Raw genomic sequence first — 13,045 nt, 5'->3', positions numbered from 1 at the left:
CTAGCTATCTAGACAACTTTACATACTGTACAGCTAGTTAGCTAAGTTAATTAAATATCACCAGCTACCTAACTTCATTTTAGCTAGCTATTGTGATGTATTTATCATTGTAAAAAACAAACTTCAAATGCATTTGTAGGAAGCTAGCTAAGGATAGCAGCTCCAACTGAATAGGGCAGGTACTTTTGTGTAGTTCCAGTCCCTAGAAAGAAGTGAGGACAGAGATCATAATAGTACCATAATATTCAGTGCTGTCTAATTGGAGTATAAGGAAGTCTGTTTTTGTGATGTTTTCTGTCCTCAGCTACAGAGAGCTTTGAACGCCTGTTGTATGCAGATGAAGTGGTCCCAATGAAGAGCGGTGGTTCTCAGTCCAGGTCCTGGGCACTCAAAACAAAAACATTTTTGTTTTTGCCTTAGCACTACACAGCTGATTTAAATGATCAACTCATCATCAAGCTTCATATCCTTGATATGATCCTTCTGTTGTCACATTCTACACATGCATCTACTATTCAATGTTATCATGATTTGTTATAAGAGATATTATACTTTCAGTAATCCACAATGACCTGGTGATGTAAAAGTCTAATAATGACATTATCGTCCATATTCCTACAGATACCTTGCAACTGGAGATTCCTCCAAAACGATTCCCTACAGTTACCGTGTAGGACACTGCACGATTGGGTTGCCAGGGCCACTTGGGACTGCCTCGTGGGGAAATTCTGGCGCGTGTGAAGGCTACCTGTGTCCTGCATAACTTCATGAGGATGGACACGAGGACCAGGAGGGGATCTGCAGCTTGCCGCCGTGTGCCAGAGAAGAGGTCTGCTGCTCTGCAGGATGTTGCAAGGATGGGGGCCAACAATGCAGCACTGGATGCAATCCGTGTGGGAAGGCCTTTACCTCCTACTTCCCTGGCATCACCATAGACCACACTATGCATAACCAAAGGCTCTTTTAAGAGCCACCCACATTGCAATAAGACTATTCTTTCATTTACTTAGGTATGTCAACTGCAGTTATTCAATTCCAAGTTTCTCTCCCTTTGATTTATACTTCTTAGGTGAGGGTGCCGTTCAGGTAAAATTATATATAAAAAAATAATGTTTACCTTATTTAACGGTGCTGTTCAGGTAAGGGTGATGTCTGTACATAAACAAAACAGGCTCTTTTAAGAGTCACCCATATTGAAAACAATGTGAACAATAAGACACCCTACAACCCACACCTAAACAGTTGTGTATCAATCTGATTGATGGATTGTATTGTGCAGTAAGCAGGCTCAGGTGTATAACTGTGGCTCCTTCCACCTTCAAAGAATAGGCAAGAGGACCAATCATGGAGAATAGTAAGGCCCGCCATTATTTATATTTAAGTAACTACGCTATATCGTTTGTCCTCGTGTGTCTGCATGTTTTTCAGTATAAAGTACTCTGCAGCCACACACACAGATTGCTGTTGAACACTGTCTCTTTAACTACCTTATTTTCTCAATAACAATTTCGACCTCTTCTCCCTAAATCCTCTAGGTTAGACCAGCTGTGTCTGTGAACCACTTCTGAACTGCCTGACACATAGAGGGCACAGCATGATCAGAGGTGAGAAGTCACTTGGTCAGGCCAACAGGCAGTATTATTAAAGAGGTGCTTTGCATTGAAATACAGATGGAGATGTAGTAATCCCATAGTTAATGATCCAAGGTAAGTTTTACATTTCACCCGATGATTATGATGACTGACAGTGTTAGCATGATTAAGCCTTGTTTATTTTTATTTTATCTCTCCATCTGTCTCTTCTGCAGTTATGTTTTGGTGTGAGAGAGGATGCCAACCCCCAGTCCCGTCATCACCACCTCACCGACTCTAAGATAACCCTCTGGCCAACTGGGGGCCCAAGAATGGTCAGGAGACACTGTTAGAGACACTATAATGTAATTGTGATGACCTGAGAGAATATGAAGTTTAATAGCGCTGTAATACATTAATCATATGCTGTCTTCCCTGCTCCTCCGTTCTTATCTCTTTCCCTTTCTGTCTATTACACTTTCTCTCACGCCTCTCTCCCCACCTCATCTTTCTTCCTCTGTTTTTATAATGCCCACCAGATATGCATTGAAGTACATATTGAACTTATATTTATAATATTACGTATTTATAACGTGGATAATGAACTTCTTTCAATAAAGCTTTTCACATTCTCTACTGGAATTGGTTCATATTCTCTACTGGTTGAAATTAAATCTCTCATTTGATGAAATACTACACCTATCCTGTGTCCTCATATCAGTGCAGATGAAGGAAATTAGATATTGAGATGAACCTCTTTAAGAGTATTTGCATGATGCATAGGAAGTGTAGTGTACTGTTTTTAAAATTCTGGTTCTGTATATATGAATTACAACCCACCCCCCACCCCCAAAAAGACTGGAATTGGATATGACTGAATAAAGAATGTCTCACAGACATTCACACCTGAATCACACCTTTATTTGCGAAGTTGGTGTACATGATCAGTGAATGTATATTCGATGTACAGGCTATGTGGGGAACTCATGCTTGGTAATAACTACATGTACACTACCGTTCAAAAGTTTGAGGTCACTTAGAAATGTCCTTGTTTTCCATGAAAACATACATGAAATGAGTTGCAAAATGAATAGGAAATACAGCATAGTCAAGATGTTGACAAGGTTATAAATAATGCTTTTTTTTAATTCACATAATTGTGTCCTTCAAACTTTGCTTTCGTCAAAGAATCCTCAATTTGCAGCAATTACAGCCTTGCAGACCTTTGGCATTCTAGTTGTCAATTTGTTGAGGTAATCTGAAGAGATTTCACCCCATGCTTCCTGAAGCACCTCCTACAAGTTGGATTGGCTTGATGGGCATTTCTTACGTACCATACGGTGAAGCTGCTCCCTCAATAGGGTTGAGATCCGGTGACTGTGCTGGCCACTCCATTATAGACAGAATACCAGCTGACTGCTTCTTCCCTAAATAGTTCTTGCATAGTTTGGAGCTGTGCTTTGGATCATTGTCCTGTTGTAAGAGGAAATTGGCTCCAATTAAGCGCCTTCCAAAGGGTATGGCATGGCGTTGCAAAATGGAGTGATTGCTGTCCTTCTTCAAGATCCCTTTTACCCTGTACAAATCTCCCACTTTACCACCACCAAAGCACCCCCAAACTATCACATTGCCTCCACCATATGCTTGACAGATAGCATCATGCACTCCTCCAGCATCTTTTCATTTTTTCTGCGTCTCACGAATGTTCTTCTTTGTGATCCGAACACCTCAAACTTAGATCTGTCTGTCCATCACACTTTTTCCAATCTTCCTCAGTCCAGTGTCTGTGTTCTTTTGCCCATCTTAATATTTTATTTTTATTGGCCAGTCTGAGATATGGCTTTTTCTTTGCAACTCTTGCCTAGAATGCCAGCATCTCGGAGTCGCCTCTTCACTGTTGATGTTGAGACTGGTGTTTTGTGGATACTATTTAATGAAGCTGCCAGTTGAGGACTTGTGAGGCGTCTGTTTCTCAAACTAGACACTAATGTACTTGTCCTCTTGCTCAGTTGTGCACCGGGGTCTCCCACTCCTCTTTCTATTTTGGTTCGGGCCAGTTTGTGCTGTTCTGTGAAGGGAGTAGGACACAGCGTTGTTTGAGATCTTCAGTTTCTTGGCAATTTCTTGCATGGAATAGCCTTAATTTCTCAGAACAAGAATAGACTGATGAGTTTCAGAAGAAAGTTATTTGTTTCTGGCCATTTTGAGCCTGTAATTGAACCCACAAAATGCTGATGCTCCAGATACTCAACTAGTCTAAAGAAGGCCAGTTTTAGTGCTTCTTTAATCAGAACACCAGTTTTCAGCTGTGCTAACATAATTGCAAAAGGGTTTTCTAATGATCAATTAGCCTTTTAAAATGATAAACTTGGATTAGCTAACACAACGTGCCATTGGAACACAGGAGTGATGGTTGCTGATAATGGGCCTCTGTACGCCTATGTAGATATTCCATAAAAAATCTGCCGTTTCCAGCTACAATATTCATTTACAGCATTAACAATGTCTACATTGTATTTCTGATAAATTTGATGTTATTTTAATGGACAAAAAATTTGCTTTTCTTTCAAAAACAAGGACATTTCTAAGTGACCCCAAACTTTTGAACGGTAGTGTATATACGACTGGCATCCTTGGCATAATCAGGTTATATTGTATTCTACTCAATCCACTAATTTGAAGGGGTGTCCACATACTTTTGTATATAATGTGTATTTACAAACATACGTGACTGGCTCAACTGTTCTGGGGAACTACTGTAAGCTTCATAATATAAAATAATGTGATAGGTGTAATGAAGAATGCAATCTTTTTTCTCCTAATGTATTGCACAAGTTCATTGCGGGTATTTACTTAAAAAGTAGCTACAAATATACTTAAATGTTTTGAAAAACTTTAAAGAAATAGTTTCAACGGTATTGGCAGTATTGAAAAACCATCCCGTTGTCAGGTATCAAGGTAAGACTCAAGTGCAGACTGTGTGAAGTAACAATGTTTATTGTAACAACAGGGGCAGGCAAACGACAGGTCAAGGCAGGCAGGGGTCGGTAGTACAGAGGTGGAGCAAAGGTGCAGGCAGGATGAGGGCCGGGTCCAAGATGTCTTTAGCGGGAACTCAGCACCTCTCCTCCGGGCCATAACCCTCCCAGTCAACCAGGTACTGGAAACCCCTGCCCCGTGGTCGAGCCCTCAGGAGGTGTCTTACCGTGTACACTGGCTGGCTATCGATGGCACGGGGGGGAGGGATGGGCCTAGAAACAGAAGACAAGGGGCAGTCAGACATGGTTTTGACTCTAGACACAGAATAAGTAGGACAAATACGGAGGGTACAGGGCAACAGAGGACGAACAGCAAAGGAGCTAATGATCTTGGAACGGGGGTGAAGGTCTCGGCTTCCGGGGGTGTAGCCGCAGCACAATAGAGGCGTGCCACCGCCTAAGGCTTGACCTTCTTGGATACCGGTCGGTGCTGTGGAAGCGAAGTGGCACGGGCCTTACTGAACCCCTCCCGGTGGTCCTGGTACTCTGCGTAGCTGGCGGAGGGGTCCGGGGCAATTTCCATGCCCCCAGGAAGACGCCCCCGTGCAGGCAGAGCTGACTTCAGGCAATGAGTGTGGCAGGACGGGCTCCAGCCCACGATGGCACCAGTAGCCCAATCAATGGAGGGATTGTGTTGCTGGAGCCAAGAGAATCCCAATACCACGGGAACCTCCAGAGATTCAATCAACAGGAATTGGATCGTCTCGCTGTGGTTCCCCGACACTCGTAGGTTGACGGTGGTGGTCTGGTGGGTGACCCGGCCTATAAAGCGCCCGTCCAGCACTCTAACACCCATGGGAATGGAGAGGGGTTGAGTGGGGATGCCCAGCTCGGACACCAGGGTAACATCCATGAGACTCACATCGGCCCCTGAGTCGATAAGTACCTGGAGAGACTTGGACTGGTCTCCCCACAGCAGGGTGGCATGGAGAGGGGGGTGAGTAAGGGGAGAAGAACAATTATCTTTAAGACTCACCAGTGTACTCACTCCAACGAATGAGCTAGGTCTCTTGAAGGGACAGGTAGACACAAAATGACCGGCAGTACCGCAATACAGACAATTCTGGGTCTCGAGTCTGCGTACGCGTTCAGCTGGAGCCAGCCTAGCCCTGCCGAGCTGCATCGGCTCGGGAAGAGGTGAATCGGCAGTCTCTGGAGGCTCTTGGAGGGACTCGGGTAAGCTTGGATCCTCTCGGGAACGTAGACGCCGGGGACTTCATCAGCTGCAAGGTGGGATCCCTGAGTGAGCGATTTGGAACGCAATCGGACCTCTTCTCCCTCCTACGTTCCCGTAGCCGACCATCGATCCGGATGGTTAAAGCGATGAGTGAGTCAAGATCTGTTGGTAGTTCTCGGGCTGCCAGCTCATCCTTTACCTCCTACGATAATCCATGTAGGAATGTGTCAAACAGCGCTTCCGGGTTCCAGGTATCCTCCGCTGCTAGCGTGCGGAACTCCACCGCATAGTCTGCCACACTGAAGGTGTCCCGCCGAAGCTGGAGTAACTTCCTGGCAGCTTCTCTCCCGGACACTGGAGCCTCAAACTTCTCACCTCCACCACGAATACCTACAGACTGAGGGAGACGGCGGATTGTTGCTCCCACACTGCCGTGGCTCAGGCGAGTGCCCTCCCGGACATCAGCTTAATAATGTACGCTATCTTCGAGCGGTCCGAGGGGAATGAAGAAGGCTGCAGCTTGAAAACTAGGGAGCACTGGGAGAGAAAGGCCCGGCAGGTTCTGGAATCTCCATTGTAGCGCTCCGGGGGAGGTAACGGGGATTCCCGGGAAACCGGGGTGATGGTGCTGCTACCAGCTGGGTTACAGAGGGGCTGGGAAGTTACCGTCGTGGTAGGCTGCCTAGTAGGCAACCCCCGGAATTGCTCCCGCAATGCCTTCCATCAGACCGCGAAGCAAATCCTTGTGCCTACCAATGGTGGCTCCTTGGGAGGAGATGACGTTGTGGAGCTGGTCCAAGTCTGCTGGGTCAGTCATGGCCAGTTCGTGCTATCAGGTATCAAGGTAAGACCCAAGTGTAGACTGTGTGAAGTAACAATGTTTATTGTAACAACAGGGGCAGGCAAACGACAGGTCAAGGCAGGCAGGGGTCGATAATCTAGAGTAGGAGCAAAGGTACAGGATGGCAGGCAGGCTCAGGGTCAGGGCAGGCAGAGTGGTCAGGCGGGCGGGTACAGGGTCAGGACAGGCAAGGGTCAAAAACAAGGAGGATGAGAAAAGAGAGGCTTGGAAAAGACAGGAGCTGACAGGACAAACGCTGGTAAGCTTGACAAACAAGACGAACCTGCACAGACAGACAGAAAACACTTGCAATGGCCCATTCCGCTGTGGTTCATATACACACGCCTACATGTTAAATAGGAAATGGGCGAAGACATGCCCAGGGGAGTGAAGGGACAAATTCCCATGAACCAGTTTGGCAGCTTGGTGTCCAATCAGCATAAGCCTGGTGACAGTCCAGGAAATGTAAATACCTGTATCTGTCAGTATCCCTCCCGTAGGATTGTCTTTACACTACAGTACACAGTGTTTGCATGTGTCACTTAGTCTGCTTGGTGCTATTTATATGCACTGTGCGTTGGTGCTGGTGTACTATGTCAGGCAGCTGTGGGAATGTTCTGTAGTGGCACAGAATGGAACTACCTGAACCAGGCTTAGAATGGAGGAATGGGACATATTGGAATATTGGAATTAAAAACTGTGGATTTAAAACCTCACTGGTTCTAGTTCTAGATTTCTAGAACCCTGGTGCTATGTTATTTGGGTACTCTGTTGAACAGTTTGCTGGATTTACTTCCAAGCTCCAGATGGGTGACATCATCACCTGTGCCATCGTCGCCTAGCAACAGGAGCAGTGCTGAAAGCCAGGTAGGGGCTTCGTTGGTTGGAGGATACTTCGGGATTTTGGCAATGAGGCCCTTTATTGTCTTCCCCAGAGTCAGATGAACTCATGGATACCATTTGTATGTATGCAGTATGAAGGAAGTTGGAGGTAGTTTTGTGAGCCAATGCTAGTTAGCATTAGCGCAATGACTGGAAGTATGGGTATCTGCTAGCATGCTACCACAATGACTTGAAGACTGGGTATCTAATTCCAGTCATTGCAGCAGATACCCATAGAATTCCAGTCATTGCAGCAGATACTCATAATTTTCCAGTCATTGCACTAATGCTAGTTAGCATCTTCCTTCAAACTGCACGCAGAGACATACAAATGGTATCCATGAGTTCATCTGACTCTGGGGAAGTAGATGAAGGGCCTTATTGCCAAGATTCCGAAGTATCCCTTTAATAATAACAAGTGGTAGTGTGAACATACATTTCTTGTGAAGCGCTCTAGTGACTGAATTGATACAGTTGTTGCATTATTGAAGTGTGACAGTTTCACACACGTGTACGCCAGTGGCGGTCAGTGTCGTTTATGATGAGGGAGGATGATTTTTTTTTCATGAGCATGGCCTTATTTCTATTACAGCATTCACCCAGTTCAATGTAACATTTATGGTTTAGGCTACTATATGATACTTGAATTTTCCCTATACCCATCATGAGGTTGCTTCAAGTCAAATCAAATTTGATTTGTCACATGCGCCGAATACAACAGGTGTAGACCTTACAGTGAAATGCTTACTTACAAGCCCTTAACCAACAATGCAGTTAAAAAATAGAGTTAAGAAAATATTTACTAAATACATTTGTGAAAATGAATAAATAAAATCGTAAAGTATCAAGACAATTACATAACAATAACGAAGTCGGAAGTTTACATACACTTAGGTTGGAGTCATTAAAACTCGTTTTTCAACCACTCCACAAATTTCTTGTTAACATACTATAGTTTTGGCAAGTCGGTTAGGACATCTACTTTGTGCATGACACAAGTCATTTTTACAACAATTGTTTACAGACAGATTATTTCACTTATAATTCACTGTATCACAATTCCAGTGGGTCAGAAGTTTACATACACTAAGTTGACTGTGCCTTTAAACAGCTTGGAAAATTCCAGAAAATGATGTCATGGCTTTAGAAGCTTCTGATAGGCTAATTGACATAATTTGAGTCAATTGGAGGTGTACCTGTGGATATATTTCATGGCCGAACTTCAAACTCAGTGCCTCTTTGCTTGACATCATGGGAAAATCAAAAGAAATCAGCCACAACCTCAGAAAAAAAATGGTTCATCCTTGGGAGCAATTTCCAAATGCCTGAATGTACCACAATAATCTGTACAAACAATAGTACGCAAGTATAAACACCATGGGACGACGCAGCCGCATACCGCTCAGGAAGGAGACGTGTTCTGTCTCCTAGAGATGAACGTACTTTGGTGCGAAAATTGCAAATCAATCCCAGAACAACAGCAAAGTACCTTGTGAAGTTGCTGGAGGAAACAGGTACAAAAGTATCTATATCCACAGTAAAACGAGTCCTATATCGACATAACCTGAAAGGCCGCTCAGCAAGGAAGAAGCCACTGCTCCAAAACCGCCATAAAAAAGCCAGACTACGGTTTGCAACTGCACATGGGGACAGAGATCGTACTTTTTGGAGAAATGTCCTCTGGTCTGATGAAACAAAAATAGAACTGTTTGGCCATAATGACCATCGTTATGTTTGGAGGAAAAAGGGGGAGGCTTGCAGGCTGAAGAACACCATCCCAACCGTGAAGCACGGGGGTGGCAGCATCATGTTGTGGGGGTGCTTTGCTGCAGGAGGGACTGGTGCACTTCACAAAATAGATGGCTTCATGAGGAAGGAAAATTATGTGGATATATTGAAGCAACATCTCAAGACATCAGTCAGGAAGTTAAAGCTTGGTCGCAAATGGGTCTTCCAAATGGACAATGACCCCAAGCATACTTCCAAAGTTGTGTGCAAAATGGCTTAAGGACAACAAATCAAGGAGGCCTACAAACCTAACTCAGTTACACCAGCTCTGTCAGGAGGAATGGGCCAAAATTCACCCAACTTATTGTGGGAAGCTTGTGGAAGGCTACCCAAAATGTTTGACCCAAGTTAAACAATTTAAAGGCAATGCTACCAAATACTAATTGAGTGTATGTAAACTTCTGACCCACAGGGAATGTGATGAATGAAATAAAAGCTGAAATAAATCATTCTCTCAACTATTATTCTGACGTTTCACATTTTTAAAATAAAGTGGTCATCCTAACTGACCTAAGACAGGGAATTTTTACTAGGATTAAATGTCAGGAATTGTGAAAAACTGAGATTAAATGTATTTGGCTAAGGTGTATGTAAACTTCCGACTTCAACTGTATGTGACGTGAATATATTTAGTATAGTTTAATCTAAGAAGGATAACTTTTTCAATGTTTTACCATTTTTATTTTTATGAGGAGCTTCCACTGGTGTATGCACATTGCCAAATGTGACAGTGTACTGCTACATGACACATAGCTATGAACAATCAGATGAAATCTCACAAATGGTTTCATATCCTGTCTGGGAGAGAGAAAGAGAGAGATAGTGTTTGTGGAAAGGGAAAAAAGAGAGAGTCAGTCTCAGTACTGGTCTCACTGACATGTTCATGGTGGTTGCTAATGCCATGTTCTGGCTTTTTCTCTCCCATGCTGTGGCTTTTGCTTTCACAACATTTGATTTTAGCAGTACTGCAGTGTGGTGTATGTATGTACAAATGCTGTTCTTTTCTATGCTAGATTTTGTTTTCCTCAACTAATTTGTTGATGATTGTGCTCTAATACCTATATTAATTAGTTATGCATGGTAAGCAGCAAATTAATAGAGTCATTGACTGTATAGCGTTCAATACAGATCAATATTGGCGTAGCACTACAGTACTGATATACTACTGTATACCACAGCCTTTTATTCTTCGTTGATGGATACATATTAGGCCGAGTGCTAATATTATGCATCAGACCGACCGGCACACCTTTCAACAGGCTCTGCCAGCCTGGCCTGATCGCTCTGCATTCTTACGCATTATCGCTCCTCCCCCCCATCCTCCTTATTATAATAGACCGTTCCATTCCAAAGCTACCTTGCCTGCTCCCCCCCCCCCCCCCCCCAGCCCAGTCGTCTCCCCTAGCAACCAACCAACCAGGCTTGCAGCTCGTCGTGCGATGACATCACCGGCTCCTTAGCAGTCAGCTGCTGCAGTGGAGAGGGAGGGGAAGAGAGCGAGAAAGAGGGAATTAGGGAGGGAGGAGAAAGACGAGGGGGGGAGAAAAGACACAGGGAGCTCAGCTTGTCTCACACACACACGCACATACAGCAAGTCTCTCCGAGGCTGTTCGAAACATGGAGGCTGCTCCCGGATAAGCAGTTAGCCTAGCGACGAGGAGCTAACAAGAGGCGAGACAGCTACATTAGTTTAGCGACCGACTGTCAGTCAACCATGGATGATATCTCAACCGAGGCCGACCCCTATCTACCCTACGACGGGGGAGGGGATACCATCGCCCTGCAGGAGCTGCCTAAAAGAGGTACGCCATGACCCCCCTCCCCTTCCTTTGAATGGAGTTTGTAGGTTCGGTCTGTTTGTCCATCTGGCTACAGTTGCAGTCATGGCGCTGGATAATCTAATGCTGTAGCTCCCTACTGTTATAATAGACTAAAATGGTTTGGAGCTTATGACTTAGGTCAGACGGGAGGACTGTCATGGTGAACGTGTTATCTAGCTGGCTGCCATTCTGCGACCATTCACCTGCTCGTCGATGATTAACCTTGGCGCCCACTATCAGTGTGTGTGTGTGTCATATCTGCGTGGTGAATTAGCAGGGTGTTTATTCTCCGGGTTTAGCTGAACTCGTAGAATCAATAAATGGCCGAGGAGGAGCAATGTGTGCCACTGCCTCCATCTTTATTCTCGTAGAATAAGCTGTTAAATGTGTGTGTGTGTGTGTGTGTGTGTGTGTGTGTGTGTGTGTGTGTGTAGGAACACCTCTATTACAGCTTCCAGATGTTACTCAGCGTGGTGCTGATCCATTTATCATGCAACAGTGTTTCAGTGACAGGGAGGAGGACCTGTTGGATTGATCTGTAGTGTTCTCTGCCATATCTCACTAGTCAGTACACCTCATTCTGCACTGTCACGCACACACTAACATCTATAAAGCATCTGCTATCCTTCTCATTACCTGTACAAAACCTATACATTTTCAACAGGATTCAATTATTCAGTGTTATGTGGATATATCCTGGGTCCTTCTTTCAGTTAGCTAATATGTTGTGCAATCATCCCTAAGGCCTAAGCTATTCATGGCCCCGCACTGAATAATATGCTTTCCTTTAACATAACCTACCACGTCTCATGGTTGACTGATTTGATTCAGCTCAAAAGAGAAGAAATCGACCAAACATCAGTCCTATTCCATCCACTTTCAGTTTGCGGTTGAGCTCCTTTCGTGTGTGTCCATTTCCCTCTTATCTTTATTTTCTTTCTTCCGAATAGAGGTTGGAAGTTTGGTTATGTTTGTCCTTCTGGCTACAGTTGCAGTCATGGCGCTGGATAATCTAATGCTGTAGCTCCCTACTGTTGTTATAATAGACTAAAATGGTGTGGAGCTTATGACTTAGGTCAGACGGGAGGACTGTCATGGTGAACGTGTTATCTAGCTGGCTGCCATTCTGCGACCATTCACCTGCTCGTCGATGATTAACCTTGGCGCCCACTATCAGTGTGTCTGTGTGTGTGTGTCATATCTGCGTGGTGAATTAGCAGGGTGTTTATTCTCCGGGTTTAGCTGAGCTCGTAGAATCAATAAATGGCCGAGGAGGAGCAATGTGTGCCACTGCCTCCATCTTTATTCTCGTAGAATAAGCTGTTAAGTGTGTGTGTGTGTGTGTGTGTGTGTGTGTGTGTGTGTGTGTGTGTGTAGGAACACCTCTATAACAGCTGTCAGATGTTACTCAGCGTGGTGCTGATCCATTTAACATGCAACAGTGTTTCGGCGACAGGGAGGAGGACCTGTTGGACAGATCGGTAGTGATGTCTCACTAGTCCGTACACCTCATTCTGCACAGTCACACACGCATACGCACACACACACACACACTATAACATCTATAAAGCATCTGCTATCCTCATTACCTGTACAAAACCTATACATTTTCAACAGGATTCAGTGTTATGTGGATATATCCTGGGTAGTTCTTTCACAGTTAGCTAATATGTTGTGCAGTCATCCCTAAGGCCTAAGCTATTCATGGTCCCGCACTGAGTAATATGCTTTCCTTTAACATAACCTACCACGTCCTCATGGTTGACTGATTTGATTCAGCTCAAAAGAGAAGAAAACGTTCTAACATCAGTTCTGTTCCATCCACTTTCAGTTTACAGTTGAGTTCCTTAGGGGGTGTGTGTGTGTGTATGTTAGGGTACGTCCCTGTCTGTATATCTGAGATAAGTGTGTGTGTGTGTGTGTGTGCG

At 44.5% G+C, this 13,045-nt stretch overlaps 1 protein-coding gene and 1 long non-coding RNA gene across 10 annotated transcripts in view; both read left to right on the top strand.

The window, feature by feature from the left end:
* The window catches only part of clcn3 (chloride channel 3), a 69,172-nt gene that overhangs the window by 23,780 nt on the left and 32,347 nt on the right, over window positions 1-13,045 (top strand). Inside the window, exon 1 of one of the 9 annotated variants that reach the window (XM_029760384.1) lies at window positions 7,155-7,494. The exons of 6 other annotated variants lie outside the window; for them this stretch is intronic. Coding sequence is in view for 2 of the 3 variants with exons in the window: in XM_029760378.1 (XP_029616238.1) it covers window positions 11,012-11,099 (88 nt within the window). In the remaining variant the exon portion in view is untranslated. Of the gene's footprint in view, window positions 1-7,154; window positions 7,495-10,702; window positions 11,100-13,045 lie in introns of those variants that run through there. 2 more of the 9 variants (XM_029760378.1, XM_029760385.1) reach the window with 2 other exon arrangements.
* On the top strand, window positions 69-2,209 carry LOC115198444 (uncharacterized). Its single transcript, XR_003879230.1, has 3 exons — window positions 69-377; window positions 622-1,604; window positions 1,808-2,209. It is a non-coding gene; the product is annotated as an uncharacterized LOC115198444 (long non-coding RNA).

The sequence above is a fragment of the Salmo trutta genome, chromosome 8, assembly GCF_901001165.1.
Source record: "Salmo trutta chromosome 8, fSalTru1.1, whole genome shotgun sequence".
In the NCBI taxonomy this organism is placed as follows: Eukaryota; Metazoa; Chordata; class Actinopteri; order Salmoniformes; family Salmonidae; genus Salmo; species Salmo trutta.
Note: the sequence above shows the minus strand (reverse complement) of the source record. Positions and strands in the feature narration are given on the sequence as shown.